At 41.6% G+C, this 24,863-nt stretch overlaps 1 protein-coding gene across 2 annotated transcripts in view; it reads left to right on the top strand.

Annotated features, from left to right (window-relative positions):
- rnft2 (ring finger protein, transmembrane 2) overlaps positions 1–24,863 on the top strand; it is a 50,851-nt gene that overhangs the window by 14,887 nt on the left and 11,101 nt on the right. For both annotated transcript variants that reach the window (XM_078227000.1, XM_078226999.1), the window contains exon 6: positions 6,531–6,684. In XM_078227000.1, coding sequence (XP_078083126.1) covers positions 6,531–6,684 — 154 coding nt within the window. The remainder of the gene's footprint in view (positions 1–6,530; positions 6,685–24,863) is intronic.

The following is a 24,863-nucleotide window of genomic DNA, read 5'->3' as shown; positions in this document are numbered from 1 at the left end:
TGAATCTCGCTGAGGCACTCTGCAGTGCACAGAGTGTGGGAGATTCATTTTGAGGATCCCGCTAAAAAAACAAGCGGGAGTTACTCCAGTTTTTACACGAATTTGACACTTAGAATTTTTTTGGGAGAATCCCGGCCATAGTGTATATTTGAAACCAAAAGAGAAAATGCTGGAAAATCTCAGCAGGTCTGGCAGCATCTGTAAGGAGAGAAAAGAACTGACGTTTCGAGTCCAGATGACCCTTTGTCAAAGCCAAAGAAAATGGGAAGATACTCCTTTATGCTAAGAGTGCTTTTTGATGTTTACATAATTGTTGGAACTTTTTATGCATGTCTCTGATTTTCCCTTGGTATACCTGAGCAGGGGCTGCCTGGTACTGGCTCTGTACACAAAGAAGAAGGATGATTGATTCCCGATTGTGTATGTTCCTTACCATAATGAGAATAGCTCAAACGCATTAAAATTTCTTCAAAACAATTTGGGATATAAAAAGGAATAGATGAGCCCTGCCCATTAATGTAAATGTAGACGCCCCTTGTAACTATCGGTAGGTATTGATTAAAACCCAATCTTTTGCTACTTCCTATTTTTAAGTTGTGTTTTCACGCAAGTATTTTGGATCTTTATGTTGCTCTGCATGGTCTGCAAGGTATCAATTTGTTTCACATTGGTTTCTTCATAGGTTTCATTTGTACGTTCAGATTTTTGAACATTAGTTGAGACATCTGTTGTGTTATGTGATCTCTCATGCAATGTGAGTATTTGATTTTGTTTTCATTATTTGATTCTAAGCTGAAATCGTTTCATTTTTCTGTTGCTTTGTCTAATAGCTAAACATAAATCTAATTAACCTTTATTATTTTGAATGTCTTAAATAGCTCATGAAAGCTAACATTTCCCCAGTCTGACTAACTCGGTGAACAGACTTCGAGTATTGTATTTGTTTTGTAGTCCTACTCCAATGCCAATGAGCTAGATTTTCTTTTAAAGCAACACTGCCCAACCTGAATTCCTGCCAAGCTGGCAATTTGACCATTGAAGCCCAAATAACACAGCCCAATTTGTCCCTTTTTATTAGCTGCTGGGTTCAGTTTGTAAGGTTTGGGGAGGGTTGTCTTCAGTGCTAAACCTCTGCTGCTATCCGTAACAACAACTTGCGATTTGTAGCCAGTTCACAAAAGAAAATCACCCAGCATTTCACACATAGAAACAGAGGGTGCAATCAGAACCATTGATCAAAAACTTGGTAGAAAATATGGATTTTGAGAAAGATTTAAAGAGGGAAAAAGTGCAGTCAGAAGGTTTAGGCTATGCCAACTTGCCATTTAATGCCATGTAAAGGGACAATAGGATGCACAAAACGCCAAACAGAGGAGTGAATGTTGGGGGCGGGGGGTGAATTAAAGCTGGAGAGGTTGCAGAGTTACAGTGCAACAAGTTCTGGAACACCTTGAAGATAGCGCAAGGATTCCAAATTTATTTGTGTTGAAGAGAGGAGAGCGAATGTACGTCTGTGAAGAGTGGCTTAATTGGAAATGCAACTTATCACAGGAGAAGTTATGTGGGGTTGCATTTTCCGCAAACTGAACTGTGTATGTGATAGAAGGAGATCCTTCTTTATCAGTGTCTTTGATCTATGGAATGATCGAGTCTAGATGTGAAAAAGCATAGATAAGGTTTTAGTGCCAGTGTGTTCAGGGAAGAGTCAGAAATGTTCAGGTAGAATTGGTGATGGATTGAATGGCTGTGAGCTAGTGAGAGGTTAGGTTAAGGTCGCCAAAGCTTCAATCAGGATCAAAAGGATGCACATTCTTATTCAGTCAAAGCAAGTGGCCAGGGAAGGAAATAAAGCAATGGCAAGGGAACACAGTTTGCCGGAGGATAGGGGCGAAAGCAATGGCTTGGGTTTTCTCAGTACAAAGTTTGAAGAAACTGTGATTCATCCAGGATTTTGTACCTAGCAGCACACAGGAGTGGCCATGGATTTGAGCTGGTAGAAAGATGGAGCAAGAAAATCAACATACACATGTGAAAGCTGACACTTGTTCTGCCAAGCAGTAACACCTTGGGTAAGGAGGAAACCAAGGAAAAAACTTTGGGTGACTTCCGAGATGACAGTATATAGACGGAAAGCGATATGGAGTTCCACTGACTGTACTAGGATGTACAGAAGTAAAAATCCAGGGAGTGTCATGAAGCTTGATGGCAGGAGAGGCAAGCTAAGAACAACACATGTACCATAGCAAGAACTAGTTGTAGTAACAGAGAATGTCATTTGTGTTTTTGACCAGGGCCGTTTGGGTGCTATGCCCAAACATAGATAATATAGATAACATAGATAATAGCAAATAGATAGCTAGATAACAAAGACTCCTATTTATTGACTACAGCTCATTATTCCTACAAAGCTCATCTCCAAACTCCGTGGCCTGGGCCTCGGCTCCTCCCTCTGCAACTGGATCCTGAACTTCCTAACCCATAGACCACAATCAGTAAGGATAAGCAACAATATCTCTTCCACGATCATCCTCAACACTGGTGCCCCACAAGGCTGTGTCCTCAGCCCCCTACTATATTCCTTAAACACCAATGACTGTGTGGTCAAATTCCCCTCCAACTCGATTTTCAAGTTTGCTGATGACACCACCGTAGTGGGTCGGATCTCAAACACCGATGAGACAGAGTACAGGAAAGAGATAGAGAATCTGGTGAACTTGTGCGATGACAATAATCTCTCCCTCAATGTCAACAAAACGAAGGAGATTGTCATTGACTTCAGGAAGCGTAATGGAGAACATGCCCCTGTCTACATCATTGGGGACGAAGTAGAAATGGTCGAGAGCTTCAAGTTTTTAGGTGTCCAGATCACTAACAACCTGTCCTGGTCCCCCCATGCCGTAACTATAGTTAAGAAAGCCCACCAATGCCTCTACTTTCTCAGAAGACTAAGGAAATTTGGCATGTCAGTTACAACTCTCACAACTTTTACAGATGCACCATGGAAAGCATTCTTTCTGGTTGTATCACAGCTTGGTATGGTTCCTGCCCTTCCCCAGACTGCAAGAAACTGCAAAAGGTTGTGAATGTAGCCTAATCCATCACGCAAACCAGCCTCCCATCCATTGACTCTGTCTACACTTCCCACTGCCTCGACAAAGCAGCCAGCATAATTAAGGACCCCACGCACCCTGGACATAATCTCTTCCACCTTCTTCTGTCGGGAAAAAGATACAAAAGTCTGAGGTCATGTACCAACTGACTCAAGAACAACTTCTTCTCTGCTGCCATTAGACTTTTGAATGGACCTACCTCACATTAAGTTGATCTTTCTCTACACCCTAGCAATGACTGTAACACTACATTTTGCAGTCTCTTGTTTCCTTCTCTGTGAACGGTATGCTTTGTCTGTGTAGCGCACAAGAAACAATACTTTTCACTGTATACTAATACATGCGACAATAATAAATCAAATCAAAGCAAAATAAAGGCATTCATGTATACCATTCTGAGAGAAAAGGCAACAACATGTGACAGAGTGAAGGAAAGTTTGAAACAGGCAAGAGTTGCAGACCTTCCATTGATCTTGTCCCACCTATCCCTTGCTCAAAACCTATTACATCTCTAACTTTTTTGATGAAAGGTCATCAGCCTGAAAAAATAATTCTGTTTCTCTCTGTACAGATGTGATCTGACCTGCTGAGTATTTCCAGCATTTTCTGTTTTTATTTCAGATTTCCAGCACCCACAGTATTTTTGAATAGTTGGCGAGCATAAGTCAAGTGTGTTTATTTTGGCAGGCGGTGAGGAATGGTTCACGAGGACAGGCGAGAATGGGAGCCAAGAGAGGATGCTGAGTATTATCAAATTGAAAGAAACACTGTAAAAATCTGTAAAGATTAGAGATTGATCAGATTTTAAGAACCAGTAAAGATGACAAAAAATAGTAATTTGGAGAGAGAAAGCAGAGTATGAGAGAACGCTAGCTAATAATGTAAAAAGGATAGTAAGAGTTTCTGAAAGTAGTTACATAGGAAAAGAGCAGCGATGGTTAGCGTTGAGCCTTTAGAGAGTGAGCCCAGGGAATTGATCATGGAAAACCAGGAAATGGGGGAGGTGTTGTACAGATATTTTGTGAATGTCTTTACTGTTAAAGACTTGGAAAACTTCACTAAAATACTTGGAAATCAAGAGGTGAAAGGAGGAAGGAGCTAAAACAATAACCATCACCAGGAAAAGATGCTGGGAATATAATTAGGCCTAAAGGCCGACAAGGTCCCAGGACCTGAATCCTAGGGCCTTAAAAGTAGTGGCTGCAGGGATAGTAGAGGCATTGGTTATCATACTTCAAAGTTCCTTAGATTCTGGAAGGGTCCCAGCGGATTGGAAAAAAGTAAACGTAACACCTTTATTTGAAAAAAGGAGGGAGATGGAGTACAGGAAACTATAGGCTGAATGCCGGTCGCGAGACTCCAAGACCCTTTTGTTTTTTAGCGCAATCAGATCTGCGCCAGAAATCAGCACGGAGCTGATTATCATATGGAAATTGATATTTACCAGCCCCGGATGGTATTCCCCAAGTCTGCTATTGTCTCCTCCCCCCCCCGCCCCCCCACCCCTTGTGGCACTGCCTAGTGCCCAGTGGGCAAATTGGGCACTAGGCAGTGCCAAAATGGTAGGACGGAGGCAGGGCCTTTTGTGGGGTGATCGGTTGGGGGGGGGGGGGAAGGAACACCTGCTGCCACTCTGCAAATGGGATCAGTGGGGGAGAGAGTGAGGGGGAAATCGGGGCTGGCCATCGGGAGGTCAAGGCTGGCCATCGGGGGGGTGTAAATTGGTGCTGGGGGAGGGAGATTGAGGCTGGCCCAAGTGGGACAGGTCCGGTAGGCCAGCAATTGGTGGGGGAGTTGGGAAGGTCGGCGATCGGGAGGGGGAGGCCGGCGGTCGGGAGGGGGAGGCCAGCGATCAGGTTGGGGGTTTGGGAACATTGGGGAGGCCAGTGATCAGGAGGCCGGTGATAGGAGGGGGAGCAATACGCATGTTCCGAACTCCCCACTGACAGATTAGCGCATGTGTAATGACCCACTCAGCGCTATGCTGCTGGCCTCTTGGCGGGATGTCACCCCGCTCCCCACTTTCCAGCGTGAATCTCTCTAAGGCATTCTGCATTGCAGAGTGTCAGAGATTCATTCGATAAGTACACTCTAAAAACGGGCGGGAAATACTCCTGTTTTCCCACCCATTGGGCACTTAGTTTTGTCTTGGGAGAATCCCAGGCTAGTATAATATCACAACAGTACACATTTGTTAGCCCATGAAAACTGTAGCTCGGACGTTCCTGCCTTAATGGTCAATTTTAAATGGAGAAATTCAGCATTGTTTATTGTGGGCAAGCTATGCTTTGTTAAGCAACTAGTTTCTCTGACTCCACACAAAATAATAATCCATTGCCTCTATTGAAAGATGCAAGTCCAAAATGTAATTGAGGACCTGCAGAACGATCCAGGATTCTCTCATCTAATGGGATCCATCGCATGCAACCAAATAAATAGCTGGCAAACTTTCTCAACAAAAGGATTTCCCCACCCAATTCGTCCACAAAATGGAAAACCAAAGTAGCCCTTTCATATCAGAAGTACTCTCCACCTTTTTTTTATTTTCATTATTTTGTTGTCAGACATTTGACCAGATTTTGCTGTCAACCTTGAAGAAAGCTCGCCACAAAAATCCAGCAGTCTCTGTGGCATCGGTTTCACCTTTCCTGATGTTAATGTCAGTCTCTGCCAAATCAAGGGGATCTCCAGCAACTGTGATGTCATCAAGCAGAGAAAGCAGGCAATCACATTGAAGGATTCTCACAGACAGCAAACCAGAAATGAAGAGACACTGATCTTCCTTCTCTTTTCATAAGTCTTTCAAAGCAAAACAAAGATTTTGACACACACATTATAAGTTGAAATATCAGAAACTAACATTAAAAAGCATTTTATTATTTTAAGCTAAAGTGTTGTTATTCTAATGGAAAAAATTGGTGCTACAGAAATGTAAAATTATTTTTTTCCAGGTCAGAAAGGTTCTTCAGAACCAGTTACACCTCATTAACAAGGTGTCAATATTTCAGGGGGTTTTAACAGTATTCTTAAAGCATAAAATTAGTAGCTCTCCTCTCTTCAGAGATTTCTAATGAATCGACATTTGCAACAGCATATCCTGTAGAGGGACAGAGAATCAATGCAATGGCAACTTCTGGATTTCCACGTTTAACTGTTTATGTGCCAACTCCAAACTTTGCTGTCAATTTCACAGTTATAATGATGCCAAAGCTGACAGTTTTGCCATAATTTCGACTGCAAGATTTGGCCATTATATTCCCAGTACATCAGCCCATTAGGCAAATCTAATACATGGTGTATGTTCGCTTGCTGTTCTTATCTTGATGCTGCTAAGTTACCTAGATGAATAATTTTAATGGCCGTTGCAGGACATAAATCAGGTATTTTACTTATATTCTTGTTCTTTTCCTTTCTCCTCAGTTTGATATTTCTGAAGGCCAGTGTGGAAAGCAAGGATTTCTTTGATTTGCTTTGGATTGCAGGAATCACAGACTTTGTGCTGAAATATATTACTATTGGTTTCAAGTGTCTGATTCTCGTTCTGCCCAGAATCATCTTGGCTTTCAAGTCGAGGGTATGTTGGCCTAGCTTTACTTGAATTTGTTTCTATTCTACTGATTATTGTTTTACAGTGACACTTTAATTTTAAATGGATTGAACATACTTATTACACCATTATGAATGCTATCATTTTTCCAAACAGTGGATTTAAAGAAGTGTGTGTAATGTTAACTAAGCAGAAGAGGATTTCCTGTGGTGAAGCTACTGCTTTCCAGCATTCCACCAGTGATTACACTTCAGAAGTTACTTATTGTCTGTAAAAGGCTTTGAGACATCCAGTGGTTATGAAAGGCATTATAAAAGTGCAAGTCTTCCTTCTTTTCCTTTCCCTTCTTTCCTTCCTTGCAACAGGGAATGACTGCTGCTAGTGTAGTCTATAGTGAGCATCTAACTTAAGAATCATAGAATCCCTACAGTACAGAAGGAGGCCATTCAGCCCATCGAGTCTGCACCGACCACAATCCCACCCAGGCCCTATTCTTCTCACCTTCATTTACCCCAGCTAGTCCCCCTGCCACTAAGGGGCAATTTAGCATGGCCAATCCACCTAACCCGCACATCTTTGTGGAGTGTGGGAGGAAACCGGAGCACCCGGAGAAAACCCACGCAGACACGGGGAGAACGTGCAGACTCCACACAGACAGTGACCCGAGGCTGGAATTGAACCTGGGTCCCTGGCGCTGTGAGGCAGCAGTGCTAACCACCGTGCCACTGTGCCTCCCCTATAAAGATGCTCTTTATAGGCAAAAGGGTTCAATATGAAATCGAGTCAAAATCCCTGTAAGATCTTGTTTGGTGCATGTGGATTGTACAATCACTCAAAGGAAAATAGTTTGAAATGCACTTGTCTGCTGCTCGTCCAAAGAGATGAATCATCGTTATTTGTGGCTTGTCTTTTTACATAAGTGCAGGATGGCTATTGACAGACAAACTGTAGCTTGTGAAACACAAATTTTAAAATGCATTGTGTATTTAAAGTGAGGATTTTTTAAAAGTAAAGGATGCCACAAACCATGCTCATTTTATTCCAGATGACGCATATTTGAGTTTTCCTCTGATTAGCTGTTGTATCTGAGATTGATCACATTATTATTAAAAAAACGTAAAGATTGCTGTGTGGTGAATGAAAGTTTTGTGGCTTTGTGTGTGCTCTTTAGCTGGCTGTCTTTGTTTGATGTGGAGATGCCGGCGTTGGACTGGGGTAAACACAGTAAGAAGTTTAACAACACCAGGTTAAAGTCCAACAGGTTTATTTGGTAGCAAAAGCCACACAAGCTTTCGGAGCTGTAAGCCCCTTCTTCAGGTGAGTGGGAATTCTGTTCACAAACAGAGCATATAAAGACACAGACTCAATTCACATGAATAATGGTTGGAATGCAAATACTTACAACTAATCAAGTCTTTAAGAAACAAAACAATGTGAGTGGAGAGGGCATCAAGACAGGCTAAAAAGATGTGTATTGTCTCCAGACAAGACAGCCAGTGAGACTCTGCAGGTCCAGGCAACTGTGGGGGTTACAAATAGTGTGACATGAACCCAATATCCCGGTTGAGGCCGTCCTCGTGTGTGCGGAACTTGGCTATCAGTTTCTGCTCAGCGACAGCGCAGAGTCGCTGAGCAGAAACTGATAGCCAAGTTCCGCACACATGAGGACGGCCTCAACCGGGATATTGGGTTCATGTCACACTATTTGTAACCCCCACAGTTGCCTGGACCTGCAGAGTCTCACTGGCTGTCTTGTCTGGAGACAATACACATCTTTTTAGCCTGTCTTGATGCCCTCTCCACTCACATTGTTTTGTTTCTTAAAGACTTGATTAGTTGTAAGTATTCGCATTCCAACCATTATTCATGTGAATTGAGTCTGTGTCTTTATATGCTCTGTTTGTGAACAGAATTCTCACTCACCTGAAGAAGGGGCTTACAGCTCCGAAAGCTTGTGTGGCTTTTGCTACCAAATAAACCTTTTGGACTTTAACCTGGTGTTGTTAAACTTCTTACTGTGACTTTGTTTGCCCAGGTAATAGACCGATGCTGTATGTCTAAAATGTGCCTTGATGTGGAGATGCTGGCGTTGGACTGGGGTAAACAAAGTAAGAAGTTTAACAACACCAGGTTAAAGTCCAACAGGTTTATTTGGTAGCAAAAGCCTCAAGCTTTCGGAGCCTTAATATCCCCACAGCTTGCCTGGACCTGCAGAGTCTCACTGACTGTCCTGTCTGGAGACAATACACATCTCTTTAACCTGTCTTAATGCTCTCTCCACTCACATTGTTTGTATCTTAAAGACTTGATTAGCTGTAAGTATTCGCATTCCAACCATTATTCTGTAAATTGAGTTTGTGTCTTTATATGCCCTGTTTGTGAACAAAATTCCCACTCACCTGAAGAAGGGGCTTTGGGCTCCGAAAGCTTGTGGCTTTTGCTACCAAATAAACCTGTTGGACTTTAACCTGGTGTTGTTAAACTTCATAAAATGTGCCTTGCCAGACCTCTCAAAATCCACTGGTGCAGGTCCAGCCTCTCCTCAGGCCTTGCAATGGCAAGCCTAAGAGACAGGACTGGCCATTGGTCTTATGGCCTTCTAGCTGCTGTTGGAAAGCAGGTTTTCAGCCCTAGAGAGGTTGCAAACGAAAGTAGACTTTTCTTCTACTTCGTGTGCCTTGCTGCTCAACACCACCACCACCCACAAGTTCCCTGATCTGTCAAGTCATAGAATCATAGAATCCCTACAATGCAGAAGGAGACCATTCGGCCTATCGAGTCTGCACCGACAGCAATCCCACCCAGGCCCAATCCCCATAACCCCTTGCTAATCCCCGACATTAAGCGGCAATTTACCATGGCCAATCAACCTAACACGCACATCTTGGGAGTGTGGGAGGAAATCAGAGCACCCGAATGAAACCCACATAGACATGGGGAGAATGTGCAAACTCCACACGGACCCAGGCAGCAGACCCAACGCCAGGTTCTTTAGATATTTCTCAAAATGGGTTTTCTCAAAAACCCTCTCATCCTTCCTGGGGAAGCTGAGGTGGGAAGGGCAGGGATGCAGACTGATTTCCGTGGCTATCCTTCTCTTCATCCATTGTAAATGTAGACACAGGTTTGCCTCTCGGAGAAATCCCACAAAATCGTTCGACAACATAAAGGAGCGGGTGCCCTGATGAAATGAGTCTTTGCCTCCTTTCATTTTCTGTAGTACCTGGTGATTATGTAGAGAAATATCAGTGCCAAATTCTCTTGTGCTGTACTCGGCTACAACAAGGATAGCATCCAGAGAGTTTAAATAAGTTAAATTGCATTTCAAGCTCTTGGAAGACTTGTGCAGCCTTTCTTTCTCTCAAAGTAGATTTACACTACAGTGATAGCACATGTACGAAGTGATTTGTTGTGCATGAATGAATATATTTTGTAGTGCTAATTTGAAGTAATTGCACAACCTGACTCTGGATGTACTCTGTGACTTCAGTGTAAGTATGAATTGAAACCACTACCTGCGTAAATGCATTCTATCTATTTCCCTTCCTTTCAAATCAGTCTGACAGTTGAAATATTCTCTTCAGAGTCGAATCTTTTCATTGTGTTCTGCTCATCATCTGCGCACAACTGTTTTGGCATTAGCCTTTTTCAACTCAACACGAAATAGTCATACCTCTGTTTCTCCCCACTCTGGAACAATTCAGAACTTGTCATGTTCTTCTCTTCCTTTCTCATAATGGTTATCAAAGACAATGGAAACCTTACTGGAAGTTCTTCACTGATTTGATGTGATTTATTATTGTCACGTATTAATGTACAGTGAAAAGTATTGTTTCTATACAGACAAAGCATACCGTTCATAGAGAAGGGAAGGAGAGAGTGCAGAATGTAGCATTGCAGTCGGAGCTAGGGTGTAGAGAAAGATCAACTTAACGCGAGGTATGTCCATTCAAAAGTCTGATGGCAGCAGGCAGCAGCTTGGGCAGTGCCAGTGGGCCCAGGCTGCTACTGCCAGGATGCCCATGCCTAGGGGCACCACTCCCCCACCGCCTGACCCCCTGGGGGACCCCGATTGCCCCCCTTCACTCCAGCAAGGTCGGGCCGCTAGTTCCCCAAAAGTGGGGAGCTAGTGTAATCCCGCTGGAGTGAAACACTCTGGTGGAGTGGAAGAGGCTAGTGGGCCTGGAGAATTCATTCCTGGGTCCACTAATCTCATTTAGGTTGCAGGGAAATGATCATTTAACTCATTTCCACAGCGCGGAGTAGACCGCTCCGAAAATCCGACACTGCGAATGCTCGCGGGAACCCCGTGAATTGGCTGACGTGCGATTTTCCCATCCCACTGGGCTAATCTTTTAGCGCCGTGGGTTGGGAGATTGGCGGCCTACTGTTCTAAAAAAAAATTGTTATTTGCCTGTCATTACTTTATCTTACCCGGTCCTTTTGACTGTTTGATCAATGACTTTTTCTCTTGACCCTGGACTCTGCAGTAGTTGTTTGTGTGAATATAAAAAGACAGTGAAAGTGGTGTAGAATTAGATTTGGGAAGCAGCAAGAAGAGCATGGAGAGCAGAGTAGCCCCAGATCCTGTATTGAGGCCACATTAAGGCCCGTGAGTGTGACCAGTCCTATTGGCTGGGAGTAAGAGATCCGGAAATGAGGTCCAAGAGTGAGATGAAGAGCGTAGATCCAAGAACAGGGGGAATAATTGCTACTACTGGAAACAGCGGCCAGAGTGGTATTTTGAGAGTGGGGAAAGAGAACAGGAAAATGCTGAGTGCATTATCATTATGTCTGCACAAAGTGACATGGAGAATCTGTGAAGTCTCACACATCCATAGTGACCCCAAAAGACCATCAAGGAGCACTGACCTTTAACATGTGAGAAACATCAAAAATCAGTTTTGGAAGGTGCAATAAAATTTACAGCTCTAGAATTGAGCAATACGCAACATCAAAGCACTTGAACAAGGAAGGTTTATATGATGGAAATGTTGTTTTGCTATTGGATATAATTGTGATTAACTTGCCTGTAGGTTTTATGATTTATTTTTCCTACCCACTCACACAATTGTTGATTATTTTAATATGCTTATTATTATTGTATACATTTAATGTTGAAGCTGTAGATTAGGGAAAGCAACATGACAGCTGGTACACACACAACAATCATTCAAACAAGTCTCCAAAAAGCTGTTGTTTGTGCAGTGTTACAAACAGGTTGATGGCTAACTGTATGGTGTTCAGATTTTAATATATCTCAGCCCATGCAAGACGGATCTCGGCTGGATTTGCATCAACCTGTACACAGGGTACGTACCACTGTAAATGAATGCAGCAGCTTTTCATTACTTAAATAAATCCGCTATTTTACATGTGAAAAGGAATGAGTTCTGGATGGATTCCATGGTTTTGTTAACCTTTCCCGTATTAAACAGATTAAAGTACAAGGAGAAAGCATCAGATAGATGAACAACTTAACCGTTGCTGAAGATAAATTGTGCTCCTTTCACAGTTCGTGCCCTTGTCGAATTGTCTGAATGGCTGTTTAAATTGCAATAAATTTCTCTCAGATGTCACCCTTAAATTTAGGTCACTTGACACCCTCCACCCCCGCTCCCTATTCCTGTTTTCCTAGCGTTTACTGAAATCACATTAGAAGGACAGAGTGTGTGGTTTCTGCACTACAGTCTGTGAAGTATGAGGTCATTATTTGGACCGAAAAGCCTTTCATGTCTATAAGCTGCTGTTGGGACATAGCTTTCTTGCCTCTCAGTTCCCGTTGCTTCTGTTTTGTTACCTTCAAAGATTTTGTGACATGATTTTGCAAATTCATGTTATGCCAGATGGTGTTGTTTTCTACAGGTTACTAAATGAAATGCCTACTTGACCACTAATTACTTCAACTTTCTATAAAAACTGAATGCTGAAAAGGCAGAATATACGGCGGAACTGAGATTGCCTCTTTATTTGGGGCCATGTTCAGAGCATGTAAAGCAAGTGCTCATTTTTCTATATCGCTTCTCTGTCAATCCTATTAAAAGATATAGTCATTTAATTTGAAGCAAATTCTTGGAGAGAAGGGTACGGGAATGAAGAGGGTACTCAAGCGGAGAATTATCAAACCATGTGGAAAGGGAGTGGATTATGGAAGGTATGCTGATGGGCTGGATTCAATAAGTGAGACATTTGAAATCAATGAAATAGGCAAACTAGATGTCAGATGATAAAAGCAAATTACTGCAGATGCTGGAATCTGAAACAAAAACAGAAAATGCTGGAAAATCTCAGCAGGTCTGACAGCATCTGTGGAGAAAGAACAGAAAGTTTTTTTGAAGTTTAAAGTTTATTTATTAGTGTCACAAGCAGGCTTACATTAACACTGCAATGAAGTCACTGTGAAAATCCCCTAGTCGCCATACTCCAGCGCCTGTTCGGGTACACTGAGGGAGAATTTAGCATGACCAATGCACCTAACCAGCACATCTTTCAGACTGTGGGAGGAAACCAGAGCACCCGGAAGAAACCCACACAGACACGGGGAGAACGTGTAGACTCTGCACAGACAGACCCAAGCTGCGAATCGAGCCTTGTCCCTGGTGCAGGAGACAGCAGTGCTAACCACTGTGCCACCCTTTGAGCCCTGCTGAAGGATAATCCAGACTCGCAACATTGGCTCTGTTCTCTCTCCACAGATGCAGTCAGTCCTGCTGAGATTTTCCAGTATTTTCTGTTGTAGATTTCAGACGAGTTAGGACTATCCAAATTGTGGCTTCGATGGTAGCATCTCCTAATGAAGACTATTTCCTACTTCATCCTGATTTTGGTTTTGCCCATCTTTCTGCCTGGGTATTTTTGATTCCCTGCTGATCAGAAGTATCAGCTTCCATGCTGATGAACTTTCTCCCTGCTGATGAATGCTTGAGAACTGGGAATGATGTTGGCACAAGGCTAGCAAGTCTATTGAGGGAGTTAAAAAAGGAATAACTTCAATCCATCATAAACTTAAGCTTATCCAAAATCCTGCTGCCTATGTCCTAACTCCTACCAAGTCCCATTCGTCCATCAGCCCTGAGCTTGCTAATCAACATTGGTCCCGGTTGAGCAATAGCTCAGTTTTTTAAATTCCCATCTTTGTTTTTAAATCACTCTTTGGCTTGCTCTTCCTTATCTCTGTAACCTCCTTCAGTCCAACTGCTTCCCAAGATCGCTGCACTCCTCCAATTCTGTGCATCCTGGATTTTATAACACGCCATTGATGGCCATGCTTTCTGCTGCTGAAGTCATAAGCCCTGGAATCCCCTCTGTACCTCTTTCATCCTTCAAAACACTCTTTAAAACTTGGACCAAGCCTTTGGTCATCTGCCTCACTATCTGCCTGTGTGGTTTAATGTCAGACTTTGTTCAGCAGCTCTCTTATACAGACCCTTGGGACATTTTACTACATTAAAGTTGCTATATAAATGCTATTTGTTGGTGATGCAGAAAATTAGAAATATGCTACAACAAAGGGTTAGAGGTGTTATTGAGTATGGTACAATAATAGATATTGGGCTCTAACCCACACCAAAAGTAGATTGGATCATAAGCAATGAGGCAGAAAAGATGCAGACATGGGGACATTCTAACTACAGAGAATTCACACAAGAGTGATCAACATGAGGAATAGTATCGTAAATATTGTGAAATAAGTTAAGAAACCATTGTATGCTGTTAGGGGGAATACAATTGTCAGTGGCACAGTGGTTAGCACTGCTGCCTCACAGCACCAGGGACCAGGGTTCAATTCCTGGCTTGGGTCACTATCTGTGTGGAGTTTGCACATTCTCCCTGTGTCTGTGTGGATTTCCTCTGGGTGCTCTGGTTTCTTCCCACACACCAAAAATATGCTGGTTAGGTGCACTGGCCATGCTAAATTCTCCCTTGGTGTACCCGAACAGGCACCGGAGTGTGGCGATTCAGAGATTTTCACAGTAACTTCATTGCAGTGTTAATGTAAGCCTACTTGTGGCATTAATAAATAAACTTTAACTTTCCCTGGGTGGATTAGCTGCATGTCAATCTCCCGTATATATTCACTTCTGTCAGTGCTGTGGTAAAACTTGGAAATCTTGCCCTTTTGCCGTCTAACTAACTGATTGTTTTAAATGTAAGATCTGAATTCGATTTTCTTTCTCATCCTCTTCCTCCCATGAAATTACACAGAAGTTCCCCTTGATTGTTTCTGTAACAAAATCAAGATTGGCCATGATTGTCCTTGGCACGTGGACTGCAGCGATTCAAGAACCACCTTCTCAAGGGCAACTAGGGGTGGGCAATAAATACTGGCCAGCCAGCGACGTTCATGTCCCACAAATGAAAAAAAATCCCAAACTAATGTTAGCATGGGAACAGATTCACAGTGACGGTAAAGTCGGAGGGAAAGTCTGTGTTGTTTTCTGTCAGTTTTGCTCATCATTTCATTTTTGGCCAAAATGAAGAAAATAATCACCTATATTACAATTAACTCTGTGCATTTGCATAAAGAACTTCTGCATGGCCCACTGATGGTTTGAAATCATGGACCTTGTCTTTCAGCCAGAATCACAAAAGGCAATTTGTTGTTTAGCTTCTTTAACATAGAGTCATAGAGGTTTACAGCATGGAAACAGGCCCTTCGGCCCAACTTGTCCATGCCATCCTTTTTTTTAACCACTAAGCTAGTCCCAATTGCCCACGTTTGGCCCACATCCTTCTATGCCCATCTTACCCATGAAACTGTCTAAATGCTTTTTAAAAGACAAAATTGTATCCGCCTCTACTACCACCTCTGGCAGCTTGTTCCAGACACTCACCACCCTCTGTTTTTAAAGAATTGCCCCTCTGGACCCTTTTGTATTTCTCCCCTCTCACCTTAAACCTATGCCCTCTAGTTTTAGACTCCCCTACCTTTGGGAAAAGATATTGACTATCTAGCTGATCTAGGTCCCTCATTATTTTATAGACCTCTATAAGATCACCCCTAAGTCTCCTACGCTCCAGAGAAAAAAAGTCCCAGTCCATTCAGCCTCTCCTTGTAACTCAAACCATCAACTCCTGGTAGCATCCTCGTAAATCTTTTCTGCACTAAAACATACTGAAACACTCCAAGGTGTTTCACAGAAGTGGTATCAAATAAACTTTTACACCGAAGCAGTTGTGAAGATATTAGAACAGGAACTGAGTCAAAGAGAGAGATTTGAAAGAGTGTCTTAATGGATATACGGAGACAAAGAATTTAGGGAAGGGATTCCAGAACTTGGGACCTTAGCAGTTACGGTGAAAAAGTTTTCTTTCCCTATTCTCGTAGCCATGAACTCCGTTGTTGTCATTCTTTTATAATTCCTGAGCTTTCTTTCTGGACACACCATGTCTAATCTTGTTTTTCAATAGAGCAGTGAAATGTTTTATTGTAGTGGAAACATTCCATAAAATATTACAAGGTGCTTTCTTTTCATTTACAGGGCTATTCCAGGGAAAGGTACCACAGTGGCCTCGTTCTTGAGAATCTTTATTGCAAAAATACTTCCCCACCCTCAGCATTGACAGTTTAAAACTAATTCTGAACAAAATAATTTAATTCCTGCACATTTTGAGATCACCATCTAAGCCACTTTTTATGTGAATGGATGTTAGTAACATGAGTTGGGGAGAAAAGTGAAGAGTTCGTGCTGAAAACCAAGGGTGAATGAAGAATTGTTTCAGTACTATCCTGGGCAATTGTCTAAAAATTATCTTCCCAATTAGAAGGCAAACCATTGTTTTTGTTTCAGATTCCAGCATCCGCAGTATTTTGCCTTTATATTGTGTGAGGTTTTTTTTTCAAAAACATTATAACCAATTACTTTTTTCTTTTGCTATTAAATCCAGGGAGAATCTGTTTCATCGCAAAATACATTAACGAGCCCATTGTGTTTATTCAGTAGGATTAAATATAAATATTTAATTGGCAAACTTTCTCGACAGACCTTTTGGTTGCGGTTCTAAATTTTGAACTTACACTGTGGAGTAATTTATATCTTGAATGATAAACTGTGAAGAACTTAAGCAATGGCTAAACCGGTGTCACTGCTAACATTCCTCTGAGTTCTCATCAACGCTGTACAGAGAATCGAAAGAAAGACTTGCATGTAACTTTTCACAACTTTCAGTCTTCCCAAAGCATTTTATATTCAGTTTAGTACATTTTGATATGTAGTCACTTTTGTAATATAGGAAGTGCAGCAGCCAATTTGTGCACATAAACTTTAAAACTTTTAAATTTTATGTATTATTGTCACAAGTAGGCTTACATTAACACTGTGATGAGGTTACTATGAAAATACCCTAGTTGCCACACTCCGGTGCCTGTTCCGGTAGACCGAGGGAGAATTTAGCATGGTCAATGCACCTAACCAGCACATCTTTCGGACTGTGGGACCCGGAGGAAACCCACGCTGACACGGGGAGAAAGTGCGGACTCCACACAGATAGTCACCCAAGCCGGGGAATCAAACCTGGGTCCCTGGTGCTGTGAGGCAGCAGTGCTTGCAACCATTCTGCCCCATAAAATATAACTTTTCAAAGAACTGAACTCTTCTTAAACTCTTGTTAGAAAGCTCAGATCGAGCCAGCCAAGAGACAAACCTGGGATCTTCTGATCCATAGTCAGACATGTTATCCATTATGCCACTGGCCCACATCAATGTTCCATAGGCAAGAATGCAATCATGACCAGTTTTAGTGATGTCAGTTGAAGAATAAATGTTGGTCAGGACACCACGAGAACTCCCCTGCTCTTTGTTTCAAATAATGCCTTGGGCTCTTTTGCTTCCATTTGAGAGTGCAGCTGCTGCCTTGGTTTAACATCTCATCTAAAAGACAACCCCTCCAACAATGCAGAACTCACTCAGTTCCACACTGGAGTGTCAAACCAGATCTCAGAAAATGAAAGCAGCTGACCCAGTATTATTTACAGAAATAAATTAGATGGGCATCGGGGCAAGGAGAGTGAAATCACAGAGATTTACAGCACAGAAGGCATTTGTTTGGCCCAGTACCCTGTGCCAGTCAAGAAAGCTATCCAGCCTAAACCTCCAGCCTTGTAGATTATGGCACAAGTTCACGTCCACGATGCATTTAAATGCCATGAGGTTTTCGCCTCCACCATCCATTCGGGCAGTTCCAAACAGCTACCCCTCTGGATGAAAACCTTTTGCATCAACTCCTCTCGGATCCTTGTACCAAGTACTTGAAATCTATAATCCACATACTGCACTCTCCACCCCCAACCCTACTCCCGCGTGTTATTGGTTTCTTTGCTGAGTGAAATAGAGACTTCAAATTCACTCCATCAAGGTTGTCAATTAAATATATTACAACTAAATCTCCCCTCCATCTCCTGTTTCAATGTGTAAATGGGCGTATATCAGATAAATGTAGAGATAATTGGCACTGTAAGATTTTAAAAATATTTTCTTACCTGAAATAGTTTTCCAGACCTTTTTAAGTCTAATTTGCAGTTAAATCATCGAATGTTACCAACAGGAATGATTTCCAAAATTGTGACAATGGAAATTCACCAATGTTCTATATAAAATTTAATCTGAAAGGCGTACTGGTTAGGTGCATTGACCCAAACAGGCACCGGACTGTGGCGACTAGGGGAATTTCACAGTAACTTCATTGCAGTGTTAATGTAAGCCTTACTTGTGACTAATAAATAAACCTTAAAAGATAATCAGAGAAAAAAAAATCAGTCAGCTACTAGGGAACCCCCATTGTGCCCAAAGGAGAATGTTTTTCCAGGAGAATCCTTACTCGTTCCAAGCCTCCTTTTGTTATTTTTATTTTCTTTAAGAATAAATTCATAACTTTCCATTTCCATGTATTTATATTGTTGCTGGCATCATTTTCATGCCTATGGTGTTGTAAATGTGTTTGACAAAATTTAGAAAGTCACAATTTCTATCTAAAGTGTACGTATATTGGTAAACAATAATTGGCCATTAATTTAAATCCTAATCCCAAACAATTTTACATATATTGATAGACTTTGAGTTTTTTTGAGATTTGCTGACCTGAATTATTACATAGGAAATAAAAATCTGGGGAGATGTAAAACAGGCTTCTGGTTCATTACTGCTGAGTTTACACGAACTCTCAAAGTCAAAATGTACCCCAGTGTATGGAATTTAAGGAATTTGACACTGAACGTCATTTCACAGAAGAGATGCTTATTCACATTGAAAGCCTTGTAACGTTACAGGGTTGGTTCTGAAGACAATTGTGCTATTGTTTGAACACCTACAGCATAACAAGTCTAGTGTTTAGACACCCCCAGCCCTCTCTTGTAAATTCACTGGGTAACTCTTGCAGCAAGTTAAAGTTTATTAGTCACAAGCAAGGCTTACATTAGCACTGCAATGAAGTTACTGTGAAATTCCCCTAGTCGCCACACTCCAGTGCCTGAAGGAGTCAATGCACGTCTTTCGGACTGGGAGGAAACCGGAGCACCCAGAGGAAACCCATGCAGACACAGGGAGAACGTGCAAACTCCACACAGACAGTGACCCAAGCCGGTAATCGAATCCGGGTCCCTGACGCTGTGAGGCAGCAGTGCTAACCAATGAGCCACCGTGCTGCCTGTTGCTGCAGTCAACACAGTTAAACCACCCAGACCAGCAGCACTTCCAATTGAGTCCACTATTTTGATTCTGCCCTAATCAAGTTTCTGTTGATATCTTTGAGTCCATGATGAGAATGGGAAATCAAAAGTGAGCTACTGTGGTGTTGGAAATGCTCAGCAGGTCTAGCAGCATCTGTGGGGAGAAAAACAGAATTCATGTTTTAGGTTGGTGACCTTTCTTCAAAATGCAAATATATCTTCACAGGAGTTGTTTATGAGAAATTCCCAACGCATGCACAATTGTTAAGCAATATGCATTGTTGAATTATTAATGAATGTACCGCATGGTATTAGCCAGGAGAATCCAGCGTTGATACAATGTACAGCAGAATTGCTTCCGTTAGAAATGAAGGAATATATATGCAGAAATTCTGTTCCAGAAAGTTCATTCGGTCAACTATGCAAAAGTTACTTGTATGTCTGGGGAGTGAGTATCACTGTCTGAACCTTTTTTTTTGAGTCAGTTTGTTAATGGATGTTATTTCAACTTTAGCATTTGCTTAGTTTTCCTGTATATTTGTTTAAACTGTAAGTGTTGATTACATCATTGAAGGATTTTGCTTGGAGAAGCTAGAGTCAGCAGAGAGCAAGCCATTAATCAGGAGAACTCTGGTTTTAAGTGTAATAGTCCAGATTAATTTCAACTCCTTTACACCATTGGACTTAAAGACAGCTCCAATTCGATTTGCCTTGATGATATCATCACTCCGCACTTTAAACAAAAAAAAACTTTTGAAATTTTAAGAGGTTATGATTCATTTAAGGGGAAATTAGATAAGTACATGGGGAGGTGAAAGCAATAGAAGGATATGCTTGTTAGGTTAAATGTGATAAGAGGGGCTCATGCGGAGCATAAAAACCTGGATAGACCAGTGGGGCCGAATAGCCTGTTTCTCTCCTGTAATTTCGATGTAATAACTACTGTATTATTCAACAAAATTATTGTTTTTTTAAAAGTTTCTTTGTCTGGCTTCCTCTCTGGTTTAGCCCTCCACTCTGAGGATGGTTAATTATATTGGAGTATGGTTCCAGGGGTGCTGGCAGGCTTTCCATCCTTTGCCCAAGTGGCCATTCTTCATGTTTGAGGCTGGATGCTGATTGCCAGCAAGCTCAATTGTCAGGACCATCACAGCCAAAGCAGATCCTGCCTGCACCTGTCATCCACACACACTCTCCAGCATGGGTCACTGGATAGTAATCAGGAGTGGGGGATCCAGGCCAGTTTCCCACCCGCCCCCTTCTCCAAAGCTCATGGATGTACAGCCTAATTGTAGCAACAATATTATTTTTAAACAAAACTACTGAGGTTGTTTTTCCTAGCATTTGTCAAGTCTGAATTAAGCATCTCATCTGGAAATAGAATGAGTCATTTGAGTCATGTCAACAAAACCTAGTCTTATGTAACAGGCTGTGGGATTTTAGTGGATAATTTTTGCTTCGATCCTGCTTTGTGTGAGGGTGCTCCTGAAATAAAGAAGTGGTTCTAATATTCCATTCTCTGAAGTAAAATTCTCACTGCACAGAATTGATGTCAGATTAAAGGGCCGATTGGACAGTGGCAATGTTAGGACTTAGAACGATTGCTGTTGTATATTTGTCCCAGGCTGTCGGCTGCATGAACCAGCAACACAAACTGCACTGGCTGCTTGCTGCAGAACTGACATCACTCAATGCCCCAGAGACATGAGATCACAAAAATGCCAAAGCTATGAATGATTATAATTGTTCAAAGCACAAAAGATTAGAGTGACAGCTTGTTATATGATCTCATCCCCAAGACCCATGAGATATCTGGGCAGTTTTATTGGGTGTTCCAGCATAGAGCCTATCCTGCAGCACCAGACATGGGGGAAAAGGATGACACGTGAATGTGGCTGTGTCAAACTTGACTCATGGTCTTTGGAAGGCAAGCAGGTGACTTTTTATTCCTGTTGCAGTGACATCATGCCATCTTTGCAAGGTTTCCATGCCAACTGTTGTGATGCAGCTGCCCTCGGTACAATTTGTGTTTATACCTGTAAATATTTCACTTGCAGCATTGAAGCAGTCAGATTAGGAAAACTTAATTCCCATTTTTAGAGTGGGGGGGGGGGGAAGACGGGGGAAATCAGTTGCTAAGAATCATGACATTAATTGGGATATAAACAAAACAGAAAAAACCTGCTGGTCTCTAAAGGGCTTATCTGTCAGCATTTGTAAGAGAAAAGACATGAACAGCTTGCATTCTAACAGTGCTACATAGTCTGAACTACATCCGAGTGCTTTATAACGGGGTTGAGCTACATCCGAGTGCTTTATAAAGGGGTTTTTGACTTGGAGATGGGGGGGGGGGGGGAATTAAAGGTGAGGGAGAAAGGAACGCAGTCAAAATAAATAGGTAATTAATGAAAGATTTGAATGAAGGTAAAATGGTATCAGTGCTAAATGATATTCGGGGAAAATTTCAAAGAGCAGTGAAATAGTCTATCTTGCAGATGTTAGAGGAGAGGCTGGTGAGGTACACGTCTGAGAAATCAATTCTTGTATTAAAACAGTTTGCATAAGGATTTCATTCACAAGTGGGAGAGGTAGGGGCACAGTGGAAAATTTTGACCTAAAGGAAACTTCAGCTCACTCGGGACTTGGCATCAAATGGACAGTCAACAACATATTGCTAAAAAGTGGTTGGCTGGGACATTGCATGTTGTTGCCGCACTGGTCTGTTTCCTGAGGACAATGGCACTCATATAGTTGATAAATATGGTGGGACCAAGAATGGAACACTGGAATAAACAGTACAATACACCCAATAAAACTTGCACAGAAGAGAAGGATGATTGATCTTCGAAATACATATTGATGCAGTAGTGGGCATACTTCTGATGTTGGATGAAGGGATATTGCTGGGACAGCACAAAGAGGAACAGGGGCTTGACATACTTAGGAAACTATTTGGGGAAATGGAATAGTTTGTGCTAAGATAGGTAAGAATATAACTAGGAGAGGCTGTTGTGAATATGTCAGATATGGTTTAATGGAGCACTCTCTGAGTAGATAGTTGTAGGTACAAGCACCCTCTAGGCTGGACCTTCAATGCTGTACTGAGGGAAAACTGCGCTTTTGGAGATGCCAATTTTGGACGAGACGTTGAATCAAGTCTGTCCTCTTAAGTGGCACTATTCAAAGAAGAACGGGGATGTTCTCCTAGTATGCTAGCCAATACTTAATCCTCAACCAACATTGCTCAATAAAGGATGATCTTGTCATTTAACTCGCCGCTGTTTGTTGGACCTTAACAATGTGCAAATTGGCTGCTGCATTTGCCGATATATTATAATAGGGACTACACGTCAAAAGTATTTCATTGGCTATGAAGCACTTTGGGTCATCCTGAGAATATGGGAGACACCATATAAATGCAAGTTTGTCTTTCATTCAAAATGGAACATGAAAAATAGGCATTAGAGGAAAATTGAGCTTTCAAAAGTGCCAAAGGCAGTGCGGTAACCAAGTATTAAGAGGGACATGTCAAAATTGTACTGGTGCAACCTGTCACTTGTGACAATTAACTGGGTGCTGTGAAAAGACAAGTTAATTTCCTCTTGCCAGAACAACATTAACCTCTTCTGAAGTAGACTAGGTACACCTGCTATGCATTTCCACCATTTCCTTCCAGATCTACACCATTTGGAATTTTTCTTTTGGTGGTGTTGGCCTCCAATTGTCAATTAGTTATGTTTCTATTTCCTACATGGGGTTTTCATTTGAGATATAAAATATATGCTAGTGAAATCATTATGGGCTATGAAATAGAATGGAGACGACGGGTTAGATCATTTGGACCTTATTATTTTATTGAAAAAAGGCCCTCACTTTTAATTTTAGGTCCTATAATCCTATTTTTTTTTATTAGTGATGCTGTCTGAAATAAATAACCAGATTAATTTAAAGCTTCACTTCAGATTTTGTTTTTATTCATTTGTGGAAAATGGGCGTTGCTGGCTGGCCAGCATATACTGCCCATCCCTAGTTACCTGAGTGCAATTGAGAGTCAACTACGTTGCTGTAGCTCTGGAGTCGCATGTAGGCCAGACCAGGTAAGGGTGGCAGATTTCTTTCCCTAAAGGGCATTAATGAACCAGATGGGTTTTTCCGACAGTGGTTTCATGGTCATCAGTAGATTCTTAATTCCAGATTTTTTTCTTGTTATTGAACTCAAGTTCCACTATCTGCCAAGGTGGGATTCAAACCCAGGTCCCTAGACCATTAACTGAGTTTCTGGATTAATAGTCTAATGATAATACCATTGGCCATCACCTCCCCTGAGGTGATGTGAAATGTCATTCGAGCTGAAATTTCCGATTCACTGCCATGAAACTACATTTTTTTAAAGTTATTTGTTTTATGTCCAATTTTTAAAACTTATCTGAATGAAGCACAGTTTCACAGCAACCGTCCCATCTATTTAAACAAAAGTTGTCGAAGGCTTTTTTTCCATAAATGGGAGACAAGTTTGAATTCAGACCAGCCGACCAGACTGAAAAACATCCCTCTCTCCTGGCTGTAAGAGTTCTAATTGAAGTGAGTTTGGGCACTCAATCCAATTCCCAGTAGTTAAAATTTCAGAGCTTTGAACAATAAACATTGAACAATTCTCCATGAACTGGCACTAAATGGGAAATGCACAGAAGAGAAGGATGAGTGATCTTTGAAATACAAATTGTCATATTGATGCAGTAGGGGGCATACTTCTGATGTTGGATGAAGGTTTATTGTTGGGGCAGTACAAAAAGGAACTTTTATCCTACATCAAGCCATCTGTGCCTGACCTGGGAGTGCTTTGTGCTAAAATTGGATGGAAATTGTCCATTTTGCTCCTCTGGTCACCTTCAACTTGCACAAAATCAGTAGAGTCACTCAAATGAAATCAATGTTCATAGTTTACATAGCCACATACAATCACTAAAGTAACCTTTGGAAATGCAATTGTGAAATTGTTACTTAAAAGGCATTATGTTTGTCTGTTTTTCTTTCAGGGATGTCACTCATACTCCCCTACTCACTTTTAATTACAGAGTTAAAAATCTAGAGTAAAATAGATTTACCTATTATTGTGTAGAAATCAGTTAAATGTTGGTATTATAGTATTGTTCATCAGTGAGCGTTGTTAGCTGTAGAATTGTCAGTTCAACCCAGCAACAGCACTCTATTAAAAATAAATAATCTAAGCACAGTATGTTTTACAAAGAAGTTAATGCATCCTCTCCTGATGGCACTATGAATTTCAAAATGCCATGCGTTATGGCGTGATGCTGAACTATACTGACTCCAGTATTATCTGTTGTTCTGACTCTGTTAGCTCACTCACCTCAACCAAAGCCGCTCGAGGGATGCAACAGTGCCTTTGGAGTTCTTTTGTTGGAAGGAGAAATTGCAAAAATTTCTTTGTCCTGATTGTTCTCTCGTAGCTGACTGGAAAGTGTGCATATATAGATGTAGTGTGAACACCAAATGTGGTTCAATGTTCTGAACTCATGAAATG

This window comes from Mustelus asterias, chromosome 13, assembly GCF_964213995.1.
Source record: "Mustelus asterias chromosome 13, sMusAst1.hap1.1, whole genome shotgun sequence".
Classification (NCBI taxonomy): domain Eukaryota; kingdom Metazoa; phylum Chordata; class Chondrichthyes; order Carcharhiniformes; family Triakidae; genus Mustelus; species Mustelus asterias.
The sequence above is the reverse complement of the archived record's forward strand: the minus strand, read 5'-3'. Positions and strand labels throughout refer to the sequence as shown.